We start from the raw sequence: 24,419 nt of genomic DNA on the forward strand, positions 1-24,419 counted from the left end.
AGCAGTATATGGCTCACTCCTTCACTTTTCAGTGGCCCTTTCCAGACCACCCCATTAAAAGGAGGCAATTCCCACCACCACCATGAACAGCACTGCCTACTTCACTCCACTGTCCTCCACAGCCTTTAATCCCACTGGACACACTCTGTACTTATCTATTTGCTTAGAGTCAGTCTTTTCCAACTAAAATGGAAGTGTCATAAGGGCAAAGATTTTGTGTTTCATGGTACTGCATCCTCACAATCTACAACAGTGCCTCGTACTTGTAGGCAGTCAATACACAACCGCAGAATGAAGGAATAATTTAAAAAAGAAATTAATAAATGAAAAAGCAAACAAATAGTGAGATTTGTGCAGGGCTAGGGTATTAGATAAGAGACTGGAGAGTCAGAAGGCAGGAACTTACAGGAGAGGGGGGGAGGTATGAGACAGAGTATTAAAGGAAGCCCAGAGCCCATATAAAAACCTGACTCCCAAAAGGGTGAGATTCAGATTACATGTTCCTATGTTATTCGGCCTTGAATTATAAATATGTGTGTATGTTTTATCGTTTCTATAAATTATGAGTTAAGGACAGAGACAATATCTGTGATAGTTAATTCCATGTGTCAAACTGACTAGGTCATGGGGTGCCCAGATATTTCATTAAACATCCTTAATGTGTATGTCTGTGAGAGTGTTTTGGGTGAGATTAACATGGGAATCAATAGACTGGGTAAAGCAGGGGGCCCTTCCCCAGTGAGGGCGGGGAGCTCATCTGATCACTTCAAGGCCTATATAAAATAAAAGGTTGAGTAAGAAAGATTTTTTTTCTCTCTGCCTGTCTTTGAGCTGCAACATTGGTCTTTTGCCTTCCAGCTTGAACTCACACCAGAACTTACAGCATCCTCTTGCCACAGCATCAGTATAATATCCTGCAAAGGCAGGTTTTCAACACACTGTGCAGATGAATTACGATGCCTTTTAATGGAAGAGCAAGTCAGATCATCTCCAGAGTGCTGCCTGCCATCTAAAAATATCTACTCTCGTTATTCCTAGAATCACGACTTATTGTATTAAAGCTGTCTATTCACCAAAGGGGTATATTTAATTTTTACAACCTAATTGCTCACTCAATGTTAAAAAAAAAAAAAAAGGACTGAAAGGTTATCTTCTATGAAAACAATAAAAGAATTATGAGAAAGCAGTGAGGTACCTACAATAACTTTTTCTTTCATTTTAAAAAATTTAACTAATAGATTTTATTTTTTAGGCCAGTGCTGGGTTCAGAGCAAAACTGAGTAGAAAGTACAGAGAGTTCCATATTACCCCTCCCCACTCCCCATGGACAGCCCCCCCACTATCAACATTCCCCACCAGCGTTGCAAAACTGATGAACAATGACACATCATTATCAACCAGAACTCATTGTTTCTTTTTTTTTTTTCTTTAAAGATTTTATTTATTTATTTGACAGAGAGAGAGAGACAGCGAGAGCAGGAACACAAGCAGGGGGAGTGGGAGAGGGAGAAGCAGGCCTCCCGCCGAGCTGGGAGCCCGATGTGGGGCTCGATCCCAGGACCCTGGGATCATGACCTGAGCCGAAGGCAGACACTCAACGACTGAGCCACCCAGGCGCCCCAGAGCTCATTGTTTCTATTCAGGTTTACTCTTAGTGTTCTACATTTTATGACTCGGACAACCATATAATGATATGTCTATAAGTGGTATAGTATCAAACAGAATAGCAATGCTGCTCCCAAAGATGCCTGTGCTCTATTTGTCCCTCCTTCCCTCCAGCCCCTGGCAATCATTAATCTTGCTGCTGTCTCTGTAGTTTTTCCTCCTCCGGAATGCCAGCCAGAATGCCAGAATTCCATTCTTAGATGGAATCATACAGTTATATGCCTTTTCAGACTGGCTTCTTTCCCTTTACTAAGGGAAACGGACCATGCATTCATGATCCATCCATGTCTTTTCATGGCTTGATAGCTCATTTCTTTTATCACTGAATAATATTCCATTGTATAGAGGTACCACAGTTTATATAATCAGAAATGAGAGACATCATAACTGATACCACAAAATCTGAAGGCTCATTAAGAGACTACTATGAACAACTGCATACCAACAAATTGGTAACCTAAAAGAAATGGATTAATTCCTAGAAACATACAACTTGTCATTACGGAATCATGAAGAAATAGAATCTGAACTGACCAATAACAAACAAGGAGAGTAAATCAGTAATTTAATAACTCCCAAAAAAGACAAGCCCAGGGTCAGGTGGTTTGCCTGGTGAATCCTACCAAACATTTAAAGAAGGAAAATTAATGTTAATCCTTCTTAAATGCTTCCAAAAAATTGAAGAGGACAGAATACTCCCAAACTCATTTTATGAGGCCAGCACTACCCTGATACCAAAGACAGATATGGACACTACAAAGAAAAAAACTATAGGCCTATATCCCTAATCAATATAAATTCCAACATCCTCAACAAAATACAAACCAAATTCAACATCACATTAAAAGGATCATACACCATGATCAAGTGGAATTTATCCCTGAGACATAAGGATGGTTCAACATTTGCAAATTAATAACAGATACAACACACTAATAGAATGAAAAAATCATATGATCACCTCAATAGATGCATAAAAAGCATTTAACAAAATTTTAGCATCCTTCCATGATAAAACTCTCAACATCCTAGAGGAAACGTAGGCAGTAAGTTCCTTGCCATTGGTTTTGGTGATAAGTTTTTGGATGTGACACCAAAATAAAGGCAATAAAGGTAAGTAAGTGGGAGTACATCAAATAAAAAAGCTTCACACAGCAAAGGAAACTACTAGCAAAGTGAAAAGGCGAGCTATAGAATGAAAGAAAATATTTGCAAATCATGTATCTAATAAGGGATTAATATCCAAACTATATAAAAAAACTTTTACAATTCAATAGCAGAAAAACAAACAATCCAATTAAAAAATGGGCAAAGGAACTGAACAGACCTTTTTCCAAAGAAGACATACAGATGGCTAACGGGTACATGAAAAGATGCTCATATCACTAATCATCAGAGAAATGAAAACCAAAATCACAATGAGACGTCACCTCATACCTATTAGAATGGCTACTGTCAAAAAGGGAAGAAATTACAAGTATTATGGATACTTGGAGAAAGGGGATGGATAAAGGTGGACCAAAGGATGGAGAAAGGATATGGAGAAAGGGACCCTTGTGCACTATTGGTGGAAATGTAAATTGTGCAGCAACTATGGAAAAGAGTATGGATGTTCCTCAAAAAATTAAAAATAGAATATGAGGGGCACCTGGGTGGCTCAGTCAGTTAAGCGTCGGCCTTCGGCTCAGGTCATGATCCCAGGGTCCTGGGATCAAGCCCCACATCGGGCTCCCTGCTCCGCGGGAAGCCTGCTTCTCCCTCTCCCACTCTCCCTGCTTGTGTTCCCTCTCTCACTGTGTCTCTCTCTGTCGAATAAATAAATAAAATCTTTAAAAAAAATAGAATATGATCCAGCAATCCCACTTTTGGGTATATATCCAAAATAAGTGAAATCAGGATCTTGAAGAGATATCTGCACTCCCATGTTCACTGTAGTATCATTTGCAATAGTCATGACATGGAAACAATCTACATGTCCTTTAATGGAGGAATGGGTAAAAAAGAAATGGATATATGTGTACACACACACACATATTCATACACACAAAATATTATTCACCCATGAAACAGAAGGAAATCCTTCCATGTGCAACATGGTTGAACCCTGATGGCATCATGCTAAGTGAAATAAATCAGACAGAGAAAGACAAATACTGTCTGATCTCACTTATGTGTATGTATAATCTTAAAAAGCCAAAATCATAGAGGCAGTAGAATGTTGGTTGCCAGGGGCTAGATAATGGAAGAAATGGGGAGATGTTGGTTGAAGGATCTAAACTTCCAGTTAAAAGATGAGTAAGTTCTGGGTATCTAATGTATAGCACAGCAACTAAATTAACAATACTATGTGTAGGCATGGAAGTTGAATAAGAGAGTAGATCTTAATAGTCCCCCCCATCTCCTACCCACCCCCCACAAAGGTAACTATGTGAAGTAATGAATGTGTTAACTAACCTTATTGTAGTAACGGTTTTACAACACATTATGTGTATCAAATTATCACACTGTATACTTTAAACTTATACAATGTTATATGAAATTTTATCTCCATAAAGATAAATAAAACACAAAAATTAAAATTAAAATGGAACTGTGTGTGTTTCTGCATTGTTATTTTCCACATCAGTGTTGCTCAAAGTAGGCTGTCTTCAAACTGCTTCTTGTACATCCAACCCAAGGTAAGAAATCCTTGCCAGAATACAAATGAACTCATTATTTGCTTCCTTGAGAAAGATCTCCTGTGAATAGTGCTAGCTGAACTAACACGGTGTCTCATGATGTTGATTTACATTCGGTAGCTCATCAGCATGGACAGTTAACAAGCATTTCTCAGACTGGCACTGGTCCACGGACCACAGGTAGCACTAATCAGTATTTTTATATATTACCCATTAGATTTTGACTTCCTTTCCCACACTATACTGAAACCAACTTCTTAAAGAACAGTACATTTTTCTGCATCCTCCTCAGTCTTCTACAGAATATATCAATCCTTGAAATTCCTTTCTTTTCTGGCTTTGGTTAAAATGTACATGTTGATTATCTTTATATATCTTTGACTCTTCCTTTTCTGTCCCCGTGGCCATATGCTCATTCTCTTTCTGCCACTTGAGTAAAGGCATCCTTTAGGTTCTAACTACAGATATATTTTTTTTCTGTATTTTTCTATATTTTTTCTGCTCTTTTCCCTCCTGATATGCAATCTCCTATATCCCCAAGGTCTCAACCTTCACCTCTTATGCAGAAGCTGCAGTGGTGATGTTTTTTGTATCCCTTGCAACGTCCAGCACAAACATTTTTGCATATAGTAGATACTCGGTAAATGCCTATGGAATTGAGAAAGTAGTGAATTATGTGTAGCATTTGCCAATATTATCAAGCATAGAGTTAATTTGTTCTTACCATATTAGAGAAGCACATTGATTTGCTAAGTAGCAATAGTTACTGTATTGAAAATATTAAATAAAATTAAATATTGAACACGAAGTGAAATCGAAGAAAATTAAAATGGAAATGGTTAAAATATTTAAAATAAAAAATATTAGAGGCAAGTAATTTTATAGTTGCGTGGAGCAAAATTAATTTATTATCAGGAAAGGAATATAGCAGAAATACAATGATCTTAATATTGGATTTTTTACCTTTTTCTGTTGTCAAAAATTCATTGTTTCAAAATTCAATCAAATAGTGAAAATAGATAGCTAACCCTGCAAATTATCTTCTTAATGGTTTTGCTATCAAAACTCAAAAAAGGAAATACACATTTAAAAAACATCGTATAGGGCGCCTGGGTGGCTCAGATGGTTAAGCGTCTGCCTTCGGCTCAGGTCATGATCCCAGGGTCCTGGGATCGAGTCCCGCATCGGGCTCCCTGCTCAGCGGGAAGCCTGCTTCTCCCTCTGCCTCTCTCTCTCTCTGTCTCTTATGAATAAATAAAAAAAATCTTTAAAAAAAAAATAAAAATAAAAAACATCGTATATCTGAATCCCTTTCCCATATTCTTCTTAATCTACCCATTAGTCTTAAACTTCCTTCAGCTCCCCACCCTCCCTTACAAGGGGTCTTCACAATATTTGCAAAGCTGATAAAACCTCATTCTTTAGCCACACTTTTTAATTCCTAACAGACACTGCTCTACTTTTTACTAATTTTTATAAATAGATTTTATAAAATTAAATATTAAAACAAGTACTCATTTGATGGAAAACAATGATCAGTTTACCATAGAATGCATAACTCAAATGTACTATAATAATGATGTTCTGGTGCCTCTGTGACTGACGCATGAAATACATGTTAGGGAAAGGAAAGAACACAGCTGTGTGCAAATATGCAAGAATTAGCAATGCTGCTGTTTCACCATAAACACCCAGTAACCGCAGAACTCAGTAGTGCTTGTTCAACCTCAAAGAAATTAATCACAGGACAGGCCAGTGTAAAACGGACTATGGAAAATATTGAACATCATGGGATTTAATTTTCGTGACATTCATGCACCAATTAAATAACGGCAGAGTAACGCTTTACTCTTTAGGACAGCAGTAGTGATTTATATGCTTATAGTAACTATAATAAAGATAAACTAAAAATAATTACTATATGTATGGAAGGATTTGGAGGTTATTTTTCTAGTATTTGTAGTCACTTCTTTTCTGCAAAGGATGGGTAACTGTAAGTAGCCCCCAGCTAAAATTTAATTTTTAGGGCTGTACTGATCAGACTCTGACAATATTCCTGTAAACAAAATGAGTGAATCGAAATTACAGCATGGTGCCCCGTGCCTGCTCAGAATGTGTACGGAAGAAAGCCCTGGCAGGGTGACTGAATGAAAGACAAAAACTGTTTAACAGTCGTTTAACATTCACACAGTACCTGAGGGCTTACAAAGGACACTTATTTTTATTCTTAATTTTATTTTTTTAAGCCCAAAGATCATGTCCTGGAAGCCTACAGGGGGCTTCCAGAAGGAATGGGAGCCGAAGAGCAGGCTAGGGATAAAGGCAGGAGGCTGCAGGCTCGATGGCTGGCACCAAAATAGCTGCCAATGTTATGCTGCTGTTTATTCTTAATGTTTGATAAACACAATATGTCTCATATAGAATTTCTGAGAAACAGGAATGTTAATGGAGCGCCTATAAAACCACCAAACAGGAAACCGGAGGAGCCCAACATTGATCTCATGTATATGTTTTAAGGTCAGCAGTGCGATGACCTTCAAGTCCCGACAGGACACCCTTAGGAAAGAAGACAAACGAATGTGTTAAACAGATAGCATGTCATTGGGGTTCTTGGGGCGGGGGGCGGATTCCGAGGAAGGGATTGGTGAGGCCCCGCCCACAAGACAGCAAGAAACCGCGCCAATCAGACTGCAACAGCGGAGAAAGACTATACAGGATCTGTGGGGCGCCAGGCACTACAGCAGGTGCTGGGATGCAATGATCAGAAAAGCAAAAAGCATTGGTCCTGGCTCTGCCCTCCAGGGGGAATTTCAAGTGCTCACACTCTGCGTTCCCGCTTAGACAGCTTCCTTCAAAACGCCTTGCGGCTGCTGTTTTCCCAACACCTTCCATGCCTCGGGGCTGTGGCGGGTGTGGGCCCCTTACTCCCGCGATCCCTGATCCTCCAGCCAGGAGCCTCCCTCATTCCTGAGTCTTTCCTCTCCCTCACCCCACCATCGCACCGGCCCCGCGGATTCTGCCTCCTGCATCCCATCCATTCTTACCTCCTGCAAACCACTCCTCACACACACATCCTCTTCTCTCCCCCATCTGCTCCCTCATCCCCTCTTACTTAACCACTCTTCATGCCCTTGGTGTCCATTATTTCAATCTGAGCCTCCTTTTCTTTGTTTTTAAAATGGAGATGATAATGATAATACCCATCTTACAGGTTTCTTTAGAAGATAAAATGGTTGATAACACAGTAAGCACTCAGAATAACTGCCTGTAGCACAGTAAATACTCAGTTAATAGTAGTTATGATTATTGTTCTTATCGACTGAGAATGCCAGAGAGAGGAAGAGGGATAAAAACAAGGCTCAAGCCCCAAAACATCATCCTAAACCTCTAATACCAATTACATACAATGTAGTTTCTTGCTCATTTGTCTGTATCTCCTACGAGACAACGAATTCATTCTGTCTAGAAAATAGTAGGAAGGTAACAAATGCTTATTGAATTTCAAAAACATTTATTTCTAACTCTGTATCATATACTCAATAGCTTCTTATGCCATTTTAATCAAATACTAACTGGATGCTTTGATTATAAAAATACATGGAACATAGATTTTTTTTTTAAATCATGACTTTATCCTCTTCTCTCAAAACTAAAAAAAATTACATAGGCAGAGCATGCTCAGGCTCTAATGGAAAATGATGCTCAAATATTTAACTTTCCAAAATGTCATATTTGAATCACTTTACCATCACATATGCAAAGCTATGTTAGACAGTCAAGACATCTGCTTCCTTGGCCAGAAAGTGTAGGCGTTCATGAAGATTGAAGCTAGAGATAGCAAATGTTAAAACAACAGCCTCCAGAAGCTGCAGGGTGGCCCACAGCCCAGGGCTGCCCACACTGGAGCCCTGCGACTTCCGTGTCCCCAGTCAGAGGGGTTGCCTTAGGTAGGAAGGTAAGGGGCTGCCTCCTCCCACCTCTCACACTCTAGATCACAAGGCCCTAATTTCTCCTGTGACCTCTGGTGCAGCACATTCCCCATTCAACTTTGTTCAATAGCACTTTGGTGGACTTGACTAGTCTTCACCCAACCAAAGGCCCTCTCAAAGAAGTTCTTCGTGAAAGAGGCTGCAACACATGATACGTAATCTTTAATTCCTTTTAAAAGAATTTTCCAGCTTTGAGATATAATTGACATCAACACTGTGTAAGTTTAAGGTAAACAACATGATGATTTAATACACACATATATTGCAAAATGATTACCACAATAAGGTTAGTTAGCACATCCATCACCTCACATAGTTACCTTTTCCTGTATGTATGATGAGTGTGCACGCGCATGCACATGTGTGGTAAGGATTTCTAAGATCTACTCTTTTAGCAACTTTCAAGCCCATGATACAATATTGTTAACTATAGTCACCTTGCTGTAATTAGGTCCCCAGAGCATATTCATCTCATAACTGGAAACGTACATCCTCTGCCCACATATCCCCCATTTCACCCACTCCCCAGCCCCTGGCAAATACCATTCTACCCTCTGTTTCTATAAGTGGGGTCATACAGTATTTGTCTTTCTCTGTCTGACTTATTTCACTTAGCATAATGCTCTCATGGTTCATCCATGTTGTTACAAATAATAGGATTTCCTTCTTTCTTATGGGTAACACACACACACACACACACACACACTACATTTTCTTTATTCATCTGTGGACAGACACTTATGCTGTTTCCATATCTTGCCTATCGTGAATAATGCTGCAAAGAACATGGGAGATATCCCTTCAAGATCCTGATTTCATTTCCTTTCAATATATAACCAGATGTGGGGTTATTGGATCATATAGTAATTCTATTTTTTAATTTTTTGAGGAACCTCCATATCATTTTCTGTAGTAGCTGCACTAATTTACATTCCTACCAGCAGTGTGGAAGGGTTCCCTTTTCTCCACGTCTTCATCAACACTTGTTATTTCTTGTCTTGGTAATAGTCATCCTAACAGGAATGAGGTGATATGTCATTGTGGTTTTGACTTGCATTTCCCTGATGATTAGTGATGTTGAGCTTATTGCTGTTCATGCTCATGTACCTGTGGGCCATTTGTATATCTTCTTTGGAAAAATGTCTATTCAGATCCTTTGCCCACTTCTTAATCACAGTATTTATTTTGGGTTTGTTTGGTTGTTTTTTGTTTTGTTTTGTTTTTGTTTTTGTTTTTTTTGCTATTGAGTTGCATGAGTTCCTTATATATTTCAGCTATTAATGCCTTAACAGATAGCTGTGTAACTATTTTCTCCCATTCCACAGGCTGTCCTTTCATTCTGTTGATCTTTAATTCCTTGAGAAAGACAAGCTACAGTTTTAAGGTTTCAGAAAAGGGGGACACTGAATATGAATTTAGGGAGGTGGCAGAGGGTGGACTGGATAAGCCTTCATGAAAAACTTCACACTTGTTAGTTTTGATAAACCTTGGAAGATGGACAGAGTAAACTAAGGTGAGTAGGAGGCTAGGGTAGAAAGAATGGTCATTAGCAAGGCCAAGAAGTGGAAAGACCCTCAGGTGCAATGGAGTATATCTGGAGAACAGTCTGCTGCAAACTCAAATGAACAGATGGGGGAACAAAGATGAAGATGGATGATAATGACACAGCATGAAGGCACACTCCACTCTGGGAGTCTGGCAAATGTGCACGTGAGGAGCTCTGGAGGATCTGAGCAGGGGATTGAAAGCCAGCCACGCAGTCATTTGCACAATGGTTTGCAAAGGGACACCAGTGGAGGAGAAAAGTTAGATGGCTACTGGAATGTTCTAAGTAAGAAGGAAGGAGATGTCAGATTCAGAAAATGAAAAGATGGGAAAAGATAGAACAAAAAGTTATTCTGACCCATCAAAAGGTGAGCAAGGCTGCAACCTGGTGAACCCAAAAAGATAAACTGTTATCTCTTCCCCCAAGTAGCTAGGCAGAGCATGACCAGGACTCTCAGTTTAGGGCAAGGAGTGAAACAGCTAATGTTTATTGAAAGTCTACTGTGTGTCAGAGACAGTGCTTAGTGCATTATATACTTTATCTCATTTAAGTCTCTAAGTCAAGCCATTCTGAGAGTTGTGCTTTATGATCACCAATTTACAGCTGAAAAAACACAGATTCACAGAAGTAAGATGACTCACCTATGCTTAGAGAATAGAGAGTAAAGAGGATTAATAACCAAGAGCTATTAATTAGAATAGCACCTATTTGCTGGACACTGGGGAGCAATGGCCAACGGAGAGACCATCCCTGCTGCTATATTCAAACACAGACCTGATTCGTAAGCTCTTCCCTTTCTCCTTTCTGCCCCTGCTTCCACTCATAAAAGAAGTCCCTGGTCTGAATTGGTTAATAGCATTTGACTATTGCCACGTTGTGCTTACACTGCAGATACTAAGCCTAATTTTTATTTTTTAAAAATCATGATTACTTGGCTGAAAAATGTTTTCACTTTTTCTTTTAAAATGTTGATAATCACAGGAAGCTACAGTACTTTGTGCTCAACTGCTTGTTATTTATATTTTAAGCAAGAAAAGCTGGTACCAACTCTCAGATCGACGTAAAGAAGCAGTTTACATCAAAACTCAGGACTTCTCACTCTTGCAGTACTACCTTTCCTGAATCAAAACAATTTTGATTCAAAATAATCTGCCAGATGTCAAAGTACAAAGTGCCAAAGTCTAATTTATAGGAAGGTACTTAATTAACCTGAACAGATTACACTAGAAAGAAAAATCCATCAATAATTTGCATATTTTTTATATTCAAGATATTAAGAATTGAAATGTACATGGAATTCTATGACAATTAGAAAACATTCCCTCATCCACTTAATAAATATTTATTGAGCACTAAGCCTGAAGCAACACTATAAGCACTGTGAGAGATACAGAAATTACTAAAGCAGGATACCGTTTTGAGGTGTTTCAGTGTGGTAGAGCGTAAGACACAAGGAAAACAAACATAATTCTAGTTTAGGGCATGTGGTTGTTGGAAGACAATTCTCCATGGGTCTCCTGCATTTTTGCACGTATTGTGAGTGAGGCACTGACTGTCCTTTGTTCTGAACTCTCTTTTCAAGGATATTTCTATAGCAAACAGCTCTGGAAGACAGAGTGGTATCTCCCTTAGGAGTAAAGGGCAGTTTTGCTTACAATCCTGAAAGATACAGTGTCTCTTTACAGAGCAAAGGGTAGGCATGCTTACAGTCTAGTATAACAATGTGTCCCTCCAGAACAAACAGACATGTTTCCTAACCATTATTAAAGATTTGGGTTTCCTGAACTCAACGATCCTCTCTGGTAAGGCAGTCCATTTTGTGTGCAGTAATGAAAGCTGGCCCTCTTCATGTCACCTATGGGAATAGAGGCTCAGGGAATAGGTGCAAATAAGCTGAGACTCACAGACTGCTGTTGCTATGAGTCATAAACTGTCCTTTGTCTCTGACTTTGGAGTCTCATGTCTTCTACCCACATCTATGAAACTGTGTTAGGCTAACTTGCTGGCTTGCAAGTAGGATAAAATCTCAGTCTTGACAGTTCTTGACAGCAGGGGGTTGCAAAAATGGCAACAAATTCATTCCCTTTCTGCATCTCTGCCCTTTGGTATACCCTCTTATGCTGACTCTGGGCTTGGCCATGTAACTTCCTTGGCCAATGGGACATCAGAAAACATGACACAAATAGAAGACTGAAAAGTACCTATCCATTGAGGCTTACGCTCTTGCTGGCTGTTTTTAGAATTTCACAATTCTAAGCTAGCCTTAATCCCAAACAGGCTAGCCTGTTTGTGTGAAATATGTGCCCAGTGTCCCCTACCACCTCAGCCAAGAGCCTCACAATCACCAGACATGTGAACAAGGCCAATTCATGTCATCCAGCCTCCAGCCAACAGTCCAGTTAACTGCTGGAGTGAGAATGGATCCAGCATTGATCAGTAGGGCTGACCGACCGGAGGGAACTGTTCAGCTTCCAGGTTTTGAAGTGGTTCGTTATGCGACACAAACTAACAAAAGGGCAGAGGACAAGGGAAAAACTATTTCTAGTACAATACCTATATTACAAATGCCACAGGGCTCAGTGTATGTCTGGTTAAATATTGTAACTCCAGCACTCAACACTGTGCATAGAAAAGAGCTAAAAGTGCCCACTGTTCCAGCTTTCTTTTGGTTTCTGCATCTGAACACTTATGACAAAAGTCACTTAATTTTCACCTCACAGGCAGGTTGTGAGCTTACAGGGACTGTGTATGAATCTATCAGGGCACACAATGCAAGGGAAAAAGCAGAATTCTGTCCTCCAGGAAACATGCTCCTGTGTGTGAAAAGCAGCTCTTCCACCTAATATCTGGCAGTCAATGGGTGAGTCATTTAAACATATTGCACTTCAGAGGCGCCTGGGCGGCTCCTTCGGTTAAGCGTCTGCCTTCGGCTCAGGTCGTGATCCCAAGGTCCTGGGATGGAGCCCCGAGTCCGGGTTCCCTGATCAGTGGGGAGTCTGCTTCTCCCTCTCCCTCTGCCTGCCGCTCTCCCTGCTTGTGCTCTCTCTCTCAGTCAAGTAAATGGATAAAATCTTAAAAAAACATATTGCACTTCAGTTTCCTTATCTGCATCATGGGAATAATAAAGCTTTCTTCACGAGCTTTGTACCACAGGTGTTAAAAAGGAGGCCCTCTCTGAGTATTGGGGCATTATGGTAGAAGAGATGAAAGCCTGGGAGTAGCAGTAAACACTGTTAAAAGCCAACAAGTGACAAGCACTTACTCACACGCTTTCTCTCTCACATAACACACATGCACAAAATCAAACCATTTCCCAAAGTTAAATTAAAAAGCTAACTGGCAGAGACCTAAGAGGAGAGAAGCTAAGTAACAACAGGACTATATTATGGTCTATAGGAAAACAAAACTTAGTATATTATATTATTATATAATTTGCCTGTGTTGTATAGAACAACCCAAAGTATGTTGTTTGAAAGCCCCCTGAATAATATAACCTTTCTGGAAGATGAATGCCCGACAACGTGTGAGTGTATAAAACGTAACATTATACTAATACACCTAAAAGGTCACTTTTCAGATATTCTGCTTCATTTCTGCAGTTGAGAATTAAATCCCTACTTTTTATTTATAGACATTTTAACTACTTCGCTCTTGATCCTCTACAGTACTAGGTTTCATCATATTTAAAACACTTTAAAAAAAAAAAGACATTCTTTTATGATTTGGCATCTTCGAAAATTCTGTTTAACTGCTGGTTGGCAATTGAGTGCAGTTGATATTGTCTCTTAGACATTAAAACCAAGATTATTATTGGAATTATACAAATCCAACCAACAAATTACTCATGGGCCTAAGTTGGTTTTCTGTAGCATTTTGAGACCTTGGTAAGGGAAATTTAAAAAACAAATCACAATTTCTATTCTCATTTATATGAAATATGTATGCAAAGTTCTTTTTCTACCACTTAAATCATAGGAAGTACTAAATAAATGGCATTTAGTTATGGTTTAGCTATTGTTAGCTATAACCATACTGTATATTTTAATCTTTAAAAAAGCAATAAACATGCAAAGACATGAATGGAACTAGAGAGTACAATGCTAAGTGAAATAAGTCAGTCAGAGAAAGACAAATACCATATGATTTCACTCATATGGGGAACATAAGAAATAAAACAAATGATCATGGGGTGGGGGGGAAGAGAGAGAGACAAGCCAAGAAACAGACTCTTAACTATAGAGAACAAAGGTACTGGTCACCAGAGGGGAGGTGGGTGGGGGGTTGGGTGAAATAGATGATGGGGATTAAGGAGCGCACTTGTGATGAGCACCAGCTGTTGTATGAAAGTGTTGAATCACTAGATTGTATGCCTGAAACTAATATTAAACTGTATGCTAACTATAGTGGACTTAAAATGAAATAAAATAAAGCCACAAACATATCACCATATCTCATTAACCACTGACAATCAAGCTCTAAAGTTCTACTAAACAAGACCACATGCCTTCAGCAACACACACTTATCAACCATAAAAGGCCATTAGGCCAATTGTATCTCTATCTCTGGAGCAAACAGTTGGAAAGATTAAGACAAGAACATGCACAGAAAACAAAAAATCAGAAACACTACATATATTAATGGACGTTTTAAATTTTAACAAATTGTTTTACAGATTGTCCTTCTGATCCTGAATCCAGAAACATCCTCTCCCCCAGTTCACACCCCCATCATGGGGCACTACAATGCCACACTGCATTACCATGGGATGGTATCAAACACCTCTCAGCTCAGATGCGAAGTCTGCTCTCCACTGGAGGGACATCCAGGTGGCCAGACCCGGGAGGATCCCACCAGAATCCCAATCTCATTCTGCCCCAGAAAGGCCCCCAATATTCACAGGTCTGGGGACTGCCGTCGAACGGACTGGTGGTTGCATGCCACTTCGGGAAACTTTGTCATCCTCTGTGTATGGATATCTTTACAGAAACAAACACACTACCCCAGCTTACCCGGAAATAGTCGCTGCATGCTGCCAGGACTGCCTTGTGAGCATGGAATTTCTGTTCCTCGGCAATCAGGGTGATATCGCAGAGGATGCCGTCACTTCTCTGCTGATTCAGCGCTGCCAAGACACTATCATTGTGAGATTCCGAGTGGCAGAGCCTCTGGCCTGTCAGCATTTCTTGAATACTACGAAAGAGAGCAATCACATCAACACTCTTCCTCTCACCAGCCCCTGCCACCCCCGGGCGAGCTCACCCCTCCAGCACCAGTGTGGGTGGTGCGGATCCCAGCTCGCTGCAGGAACGGGACATTCTTGTTCCCACTTCCTTCTCTCTACTCCTCTCTTGCCCTCCTTTTCTCTAATTCTCTCTTTTCCTCACCCCCTCAGGTGTCTTTCTCTTTGCTACTAGTGCTTCTCTTTCTGAATTTGTGTTTTGGTGTGTGTCCATCTGTGTCTGTGTATTGGCCCATGTCTGTAAGCCTGTGAGCTTCTGCTTCTGGGCCTCCATCCCCTCAATACATATACATCTCTGAGGGCAGAGCTTTCTCTGGATGTGTATCTGGATGTGTGTACCTATGTGACTCTCTCTTCTCTGTGACCCCCCCTCCCTAACTCTCTAATCCCTTCTCTAGCTTTGTACCACCCGTGTGGGGTTAGTGCAAGCTCAGAACCTCATCACCATCATGTACTGATCTAGCACAGAATCGTCGGGACCTACGAGACTCATTAGAGATAAAGGAAGTTTCCAAGTCTCCCCACAGGTCACAATACTACATTAATACATAAAACAATACTGAGTAAATGTTGGTTAGAGAAAAAAGGGCTGCCACTGACCATTCTGTGTAAAAGGCAATTAATTAAACCACGGCAGATGATTACTAAACTTGGGAAATTATGTATCACGGGAGAACATCCAAAGAAATGTCATGGTAAACGAAAAAAATCTAAGGCTGATAAAAAAACCGAAATCTTGCCATTTGCAATGACGTGGATGGAACTAGAGGGTATTATGCTAAGCGAAATAAGTCAATCAGAGAAAGACATGTATCATATGATCTCACTGATATGAGGAATTTTTAATCTCAGGAAACAAACTGAGGGTTGCTGGAGTGGGGGGGGGTGGGAGGGATGGGGTGGCTGGGTGATAGACACTGGGGAGGGTATGTGCTATGGTGAGCACTGTGAATTGTGTAAGACTGTTGAATCACAGACCTGTACCTCTGAAACAAATAATACATTATATGTTAAAAAAAAAAAGAAGAAGAAGATAGTAGGAAGGGAAAAATGAAGGGGGGAAATCGGAGGGGGAGACGAACCATGAGAGACTATGGACTCTGAGAAACAAACTGAGGGTTCTAGAGGAGAGGGGCGTGGGGGGATGGGTTAGCCTGGTGATGGGTATTAAAGAGGGCACGTATTGAATGGAGCACTGGGTGTTATACGCAAACAATGAATCATGGAACACTACATCAAAAACTAATGATGTAATGTATGGTGGTTAACATAACATAATAAAATAAAATTAAAAAAGATCTAAGGCTGAAAGTAAAATATATCTATATTATCAGCCTTCAATCTCTGCATGTGGTCATTGTATTACATTTAGGAATGACTATACAATTTTATTTTCTATTCTGTTTTTTGAAATTGCTAAATTTACTCATTGTGAAATTTAGCCCTTCACTCCTTAGCCTATTTTAAAACATTCATCCTATGTCCTTTTAGAACTCCTAAGTGAAACCCCAGATCTTGCCAAAATAATGTGGAAGTGATGCCATAAACACAGAATGCACACTGAATGTGTTGTTAGCTACGAACAACTCCAGCCTAGATCTATGAATAGAGTCTCCATAGCGCTCCAAAATCTCAGAACTGGCATCAGACCAGGATGGGTGAGCTGCACCAGTCACAAGTTACTCCCAGAATGAGAACAAGGGCCATCAAGCCCTGTTTCTGGCCTCTGGAGTCTTCTCAAGGCTGAGGGAAGATACCATGGCGATGACTGATCATCGTCTCTCCTATCCTGACAACTCCTGCATTCAGTTCTTCCCTCTCAATGTGAAAGAGCCGCTCACGGGAGCCAGGGAGTCACCATTGGCCTAGTCTGCATGGTTAGTGTATTTAACAAAGCTCTGCCCAGCTGGTGGTGCCAGATGGCTGGTGAACTGCCCTTCAACCCAGACCGCAACCTTACATGGAACCGAATGCTTCCCGGGAAACGCAGAGTACAGCCCCATAAGCTTTACTGGACATTTATGACTGGGGAGCCTCAGAAATATCAAAACTATTGAAAGAAAAAAAAAAAAACTTGACAGGAGGTGATGATATGGGAAGTTCTCGTGGGAAGGTGGGAGGATTATTTTCAGTTGAAACTCAGCAGTGAGTTTTGAAATGGTTACTGTCATCTAATATTCATCTAGCGGCTCCAGCTATCCTCAGACATTTAAAATCAGTAACTGAAAAGCACATTCGGAAGCATAAGTAACTTTTTAATACAAATTTCTATGCAAAGCCTGAAAGGGAGACTAATTAGCATCCCTCAATTAAAGAAATAAGGGAATAGAATAGTATCAGAAATAACGTACCAGCTAAAGTAAAGCTTTAGGATAGTTTTTGAAAAATCTTTCTTAGAAGGATGACATTTTTATATATTTCACAAACAGTCTTCCCATGTTCCATGAAGTATTCTTAGTGATTTATAATTATTAACTCATTAATAATCATCCTAACAACCCTATGAGGCAGGCACTATTCTTATCTCTGTTCTACAGATAAGAAAACTAAAGGTCCAAGATCAGGCATTTTGGGAACCTATCACCAAGAACACAATAATGTAATTTCCCTTTCTGCTTAAAAAAAAAAAAAAACAAAAAAGACAAAACAAAACACAATGATAAACTGTGAAGAAGATCTTAAAAATCTCTGATTGTGGGGGGGAAAAAGTCAGAAAGTCCATATTAACTGTGTATTTATAGTATGCATAGTTATCCCAAAATCAAAGCTGCCTTTTAAAAAGAATACATAGAAGATAATAACATGAGATAGTGATAAGAAATATCTGAAATCAGGCTTCAAAAATATTTATCTTTGCACTGCAACTAAGATAAGTTTGGGTATAGAAAACCAGATTCTAATTATCACTCATTTATTTGAAACACTCATTGCAAATGTATTTGAAACACTCATTACTTTTCTCTCTTTTAATATCACCTTAAATGCTAAATAAATGTATTTTAAAATTTCATTTTTAGTGGAACAGTAGAATATGTTAAAATAATTGCCTTAAAGTGTTTCCTTACTCATTTTCCAAATATAGTGCCACGATTCGTGTCCTTATTACCAAGACTGAAAAAGTATTTGCATTTCAGGTATCTATTGACAGCGAATAAATCTCACCAGGGAAAGAGCAGCTGTAAACTGAAATTTGGCAAGGAATAAAGGGCTCAGCTCTGAAACAATGGTGATGCTGCACAATTTCACAGGATCATTCAGCTGGGCTTGAAATATTCAAGCTTCAAGAAAACAACATGCTAAATATTTAAGGCAACACTTGGCACAAGATCCCAAATATTTTGGAACCAATATGTTAGGAATCTTTAAAAGAAGAAACAAATACTCCAACATTTGGCAAGAAATAAAGGCCGATTAATCAACAAGTCTTTATTGTATTCTGAAAGTAACTTCCCACTCAACTCTCAGATGTAAATCTGCAAAAGACTTCATCCCTCTAAATGTTAAAGCATGTGTGACCATGGCACACAGCTGGAAAGTGGCAGGCCCATCTGATGAGGGCAATGGTCATAAACAAGGGAGGAGGTGTAAAGGACCGTGTCTAAATTAAGGTGAGGAACAGATACATGCTTGCAAATAGCCCCGTTGACATTATAATTTATAGCAAATCAACACACTCAACTTCCCAGCAATGTCCCTCCATTATTTGGGAAACAATGAAGAAGGGAGGAAAAGGATATTCCTAAAACTTCCCAAATTACTGGAAAAAAAAAACAAACATAAAAACATGAAGCATATTTCCCAAGGGTATACGGATTTGAGTGTCATCCTAAAATTGGGAAAGATCATCTGTGGAAGCAATGTTGCCACCTTAAAACTCACAGGTAAGGGCAGAAGGTGACCTAGCTTCCCCAATAGTCTTTCCTCTGAGGGATACCCTAGAACTACACCATCCAATACAATACCAATAGCTACAGGTGGATATTGGCCACCTGAAATGGGGGTAATCCAAATTGAGATGTGTTGTAAGCATAAAATGCACTCATGCACTTGATGTCAGATGTAGTATGAAAAAAGAATGCAAAGTATCTCATTAATATTTTTATACTGATTCCATGGTAAAATAAAAATATTTGTGGTATTCTGGGTTAAATAAATTATATGGTTAAATTCATTTTACCTGTTTCCTTGTACTTTTTAAAAAATGTAACTACTTGAGAATTTTTAATTATACATATGGTTCACATTATGGTTGTATCAGACAGTGTACAAGTTCCCAGTGGGACCTGTCCCTCATTCCTTTCCACCTGAACTCTATAAGGGCTTCGGGTAGCCCCTCAGGCTGCCGAGGAGCATGGCTGTTCCCGCGTCTCACGGGACACAGCCTCTGCCGGTACAACATGGGAAGCCCGAGACTCTCTGAGCAGCAGATTGCTTTTTCGTGATGCCAGGGAGCATTTGATTGGCCATATGTCAGCGTTCAGTAACAGGGAGATAAATAAATGAGCTCTAAGGGATCAGGACTCTTCATGACTTCAAGTCTTTAACTTTCATTCTGGAATTGATGGCATAAACTAAAAAAATCAAATGCAGAGCACAATGTTCCTAACCCAGTACACCCCCTACTCCGAGTGAAGCTCGGCCAGAGTGCAAATCACTCCTTCTAGTTTATAGAGTTAATGTTTTTGATCACAGAAATCTCACAGGGTCCCATTTACATACAGTAAATTTTGACTGAGTTTAGTCAGTTTTTAAGATGGAAATTCCGAAACAGCTATCTGGTTTTTAAACACCTGCGTTTCAAATTTTAAAATTCAAGTCAATTTCTGTATCAGTGTTTACCTACTACTTAGATATACAAAATATATGCAAGTCGTTTTCAAGTGAGGCCACCAATAAGGCGTTGAAAATTATAAATCAAACGCAGGCATTTCTCAAATAGACTACACAAGAAAGAAAAGACTGAACAGAACAAGCCTGACAGTACTAGGATTATTCATGATTATCTCAGTTCAATATACCAATGAATTATCAGGTGAGTGCCCTAGTCACTTCAATTCCACAGTCAAAATATTTCTATACAAATTAAAAACATTAATATTAAAACAGCCCTATTATTTAAGCGGGCAGGCTGTTAAGCCCATAATGGAACTCAATTTTCTTTTTTATAGAACACTTCACTTATTTTTTTAAAAGAATTTTTTTTTTTAAAGATTTTATTTATTTGACACAGAGAGACAGCCAAAGAGGGAACACAAGCAGGGGGAGTGGAAAAGGGAGAAGCAGGCTTCCCACTGAGCAGGGACCCTGATGTGGGGCTCAATCCCAGGACCCTGGGATCATGACCTGAGCCGAAGGCAGACGCTTAATGACTGAGCCACCCAGGCGCCCCTATAGAACACTTTAAAATTTGTACATACCTTAAAATGAATGCCAAACAATTAATAGCAATGGTCAAAATAGTAAGCAAAGAGGACACAATATGCTTAGAGAATGATTAAGAAGTCTTTAATTATACAGAAAGGAACTTAATGATAAATGAATAGTTTTGTTTCATTCCTCCCTTCATTCATTCACTCAACAAACATTTACTTATCCTATGCCAGGTACTGTGCTAGATACTGGAGATCAAATGGTGAACAAACCAAACTTGGTAGCAACCCCTGTGGAACATTCAGTTTAGCGAGGCAGTTACACACTCGTCAAATAATCTGTCCTCCCAGAGGAAGTAATGCTGGAGCTGGGGGGCGAAGGATGAGAACGAGTTCCTGTGGCAAAAGGGGAGAGAAGAGTTTTCCAGATGGGGAAGAGCAAGTGATCCCGAGGTAGGAAGGAGCATGGCCCTCACACAGAATGTTAATTGTTCAAACCCTGAGGACAAGGGAGGGCCAGGTGCAAGGTCTGGAGCTCAGAAAGACACTCGGCTAGAGTGGTAAACCTCAGACTCATCCACAGGAGAAGCACACCTGTGTCTCCAGAAGACAGTGCAGAGACAATCAACAGTCAAAGGTTGCTGAGAAGAAAGATAGTATTCAAAATACAGAAGGATGGCTGGGCTCAGTGGTGGGAAAGGACTGCCCTTTGAGTAGTAGGAGGGAGGGAGCAGGTAGACCAGAAACACATATTAAGCTCTTAGCATTTTTTTTTGGTTTGTTGAATATAAAGATTTGGTGGATCCAATCTCTGCTGGACGATGTAGCCATGGAAACAAGGATATCTGGGTTCATCTGGGTTGGGATATTGTCAGGCAAATGCATCAAAAATGCAGGAAGAAAGAGAAATTAAGGATTCAAAAAGAGTCGCAGAATCTAAACTGGATAAAAAGGGAAATGAGGGAAAGAAAGGGATGATGGGTTGGTAGAAAGCAGCAGGGCCAGTAGATGAGACATTGCAAAGAGGTCAAAGTACAACCCCAGGGGTGGGGGGGAAGGTAAACCAGCAGGCTAGACAGAGAGGAGGTCCTGGTAAGAGTAAAGTGGCTGATATGGTGATCAGAAACAGAGCAACTACTGGGGGTTCAAGGTCCAAGGGGTGACTGTGGGAGTGGATCGCTCAGCGGAAGGAGACAGTTTCTGGAGATAAGCAGGTTGAAGATCCCAGGTCACCAAGTTGGACAGATTCTCCATGCAAACACTGAGGACACTGGGAAATTGTAAAGGGTTTGTGATGAGGAAGAACACTGTAAGCGGGATGCCAGATGCTCAGCAAATGAGGGGAAATGACCCTGACAACAGTGGAGAGGAGAGAGGGGGTAAGAATTGAAGAGCACCAGAATGAGGATGTCTTCATTGTATTTTGTTACTGTTGCCTTCTCAGACAACCAGCTTGAGGAGTAATGATGGAGAAGCAAAACTATGTCCCAGGCGACAACAATCTCCTCTACCCAGACCCCAAATACATGAGATGTGAGGAGATAATAATGTCACATTTGGCAGGGTGACAAGAGAAGTGGTGCCTCAGGAGAGGACAGGTCTCAATGAAGTCAGCAGGTGAGAAGAGCCTTTCAGGGTGATGGAGATGATACAGCAGAGCATACAATCATGGTGCAACAGTTCCTCAGGGCACAAAGGAAGTTTGAAAGGTGGGGACGGGAGAAGTCTGCTTCACAGCAGAGAAGGAAAGACCATTATAGAGATGATGGTGTGGTGGAGGACAGATGGCGATGGGATCAGAATTGATCAATAAAAGCAGAGATGGCAGATTTAAAGTAAAAATAATTTTGAGAGAAATGCACATAGGTCCCAGTAGCCAGAAATAAACCACTTGGCTGAGGTGGTGGCGGATACCATGGTCTTCTCTCCTCAGAAATTATCTCTATCTCTATAGCTGGATGCCTGATCTAGAACAGGATTTCTCAACCTCAGTGAAATTGACATTTGGGGCCAGATTGTTCTTTGCTATGGGGAGTTGTCCTGCATATTACAAGATGTTTAACAGGATCCCTAGTATCTACTGACTAGATGTCAATAGCACCCCCAAGCCCAGGGACCACCAGAAATGTCGGCAGATAGTGCACAATGTACACTGAAGCAAAATCGTCCCCCACTGAAAATCACTGATGAAGAACAACAGACTCAGAGCTGTACCGGCTGTCTCAAGGCCTCCCTCCATTTCTAAACATATTTTTGGAACTGGTCAACTCTAACACCTTCAGAGTTGTGGAAGAAAGTTGGTCTCATCACTTCATAGACATACCCAGTTCTTAATTAATAAAAAGAAAAGTATTTCCTATGTCTCACACCCCTCTTATTCTTTGCTCTGAAGATCCTTTTGACTGTTTCCTCAGAGGATGATAGAGACTTGCCTCCACCAACAATATTAAAAAAAAAAAATGCCCTGTACTTTCTTATTGACTGTACCCTCAGTTTTGGGAATGTGCCAAGTTCCTTCCTGCCCCAGAGCATTTCCCCAAGTCATTCCATGCTTCAGATCTCAGATTACAAAGCCTTCTCCAGGAAGATGCTTCCTCATTCTATCAACCCTGTACTTTTCCTTCAAAGCACTTTTCACAATTATATTTGGATTGTTACTGGATGTGATTTGCTGACTATCTGTTTCCCCCAAAGAATATACATTTTATGAGGGCAGGAACCTTATCTGTTTTATCCACTGATGGATCCTCTGCATCAAGTACACTGCTTGGCTCAATAAATACCTGTTAAATGAATTATTAAAAGAAAATGTTTGAGTGTTTTGAGAATACATATCACACTCCCCAAAGTGACTGCTTTGAAGAGGATGATAGTCATATATAAGTATAGTTATCTGCTTCTTTTTAAATCATATACCTTTATAAAAGTATACTTTTTTTTGAGATATCCCAAATAAGAAAAGGATAGTAAGTTGTATAATTCAAAGAACCATGAAATGTACGTAGGTATGACCAATAAATAGATCACAGTGGTTAACCCATGTGCTACAAACTCACGCACACTCTGACTGGTTTGCTTAATTCCTTCAAATATGTGTTGAGCCCTGCTCTGCACTCAGCCCTGGGATGCACAGTGTGACTATTTCAGGGCTCACGACACCAAACAAGGAAGCATCCTAGAGGGCTAACCTCAGGCAGCGTTCAGACGGCATTCTCCAGCTGGGTTCCTCAGGATCTCAGCCTTAGCAGTTTGAAAGCATTCCAGCTGAATAAAAAGACAAGAAAGAAAAGCACAGTGAGGTAAAGGCAAAAAAAAGCACACTCTGGGCCTTCATGATGCAAATCCTTTAGAACCCCAAGGAGGCACCCGGGGGAGTTTTATAGTCAAGATTCAACATTTCGACTGAATGGTCTTTAATAAGCAATGGTTCGGGATGTTTTTAAGTTTTTTTCACCTCACTGGAATTTCAGGGACTAAGTAGTAAAATGTGTCTGAGAACCAACAATAGCTAAATTAAGGGTTACAGTAAAAATTAAAACATCGGATGGCCAAAGAGAAAAAATAAGATTTGATAAAATAAAGCTACGAAGGTCTTAACTACAAATACTAGTTGACTTGTCCTTTATAGCAATTTTACTTTTCATCCAAACATGAATATTAATCATGAATAGGATTAACAAATAAATAAATAAATATGATTAAACATGAATATGAATCACGTGTGTCTTGGCTAAGTATTTACAGAAAGATAATTTTCTTTTTTTTAAAGTACTTTGAGTATTTTTTTAAAGATTTATTTATTTTGGGGGTGAGTTGCAAAAGGCGAGGGAGAGAGTCTTAAGCAGACTCGGCGCTGAGTGCAGAGCCCAACATGGGGCTCGATCTCATGACCCTGAGATGCTGAAACCAAGAGTCAGATACTAACTGATTGT

General features: G+C 40.0%; 1 protein-coding gene across 8 annotated transcripts in view; it reads right to left on the bottom strand.

Annotated features, from left to right (window-relative positions):
- The window catches only part of KLHL32 (kelch like family member 32), a 210,781-nt gene extending 187,048 nt beyond the window's left edge, over positions 1–23,733 (bottom strand). For 5 of the 8 annotated variants that reach the window (XM_021693405.1, XM_021693404.1, XM_021693403.1 and 2 more), the window contains exons 1-2: positions 23,676–23,698; positions 14,889–15,069 (exon numbers count right to left, since the gene is read on the bottom strand). In XM_021693405.1, coding sequence (XP_021549080.1) covers positions 14,889–15,069; positions 23,676–23,698 — 204 coding nt within the window. Of the gene's footprint in view, positions 1–14,888; positions 15,070–23,675 lie in introns of all 8 variants that reach the window. The other 3 variants (XM_021693407.1, XM_021693401.1, XM_044917422.1) reach the window with 1 other exon arrangement.
- Between the last annotated feature and the right edge of the window lie 686 nt (positions 23,734–24,419).

This window comes from Neomonachus schauinslandi, chromosome 8 (assembly GCF_002201575.2).
Source record: "Neomonachus schauinslandi chromosome 8, ASM220157v2, whole genome shotgun sequence".
Lineage (NCBI taxonomy): Eukaryota > Metazoa > Chordata > Mammalia > Carnivora > Phocidae > Neomonachus > Neomonachus schauinslandi.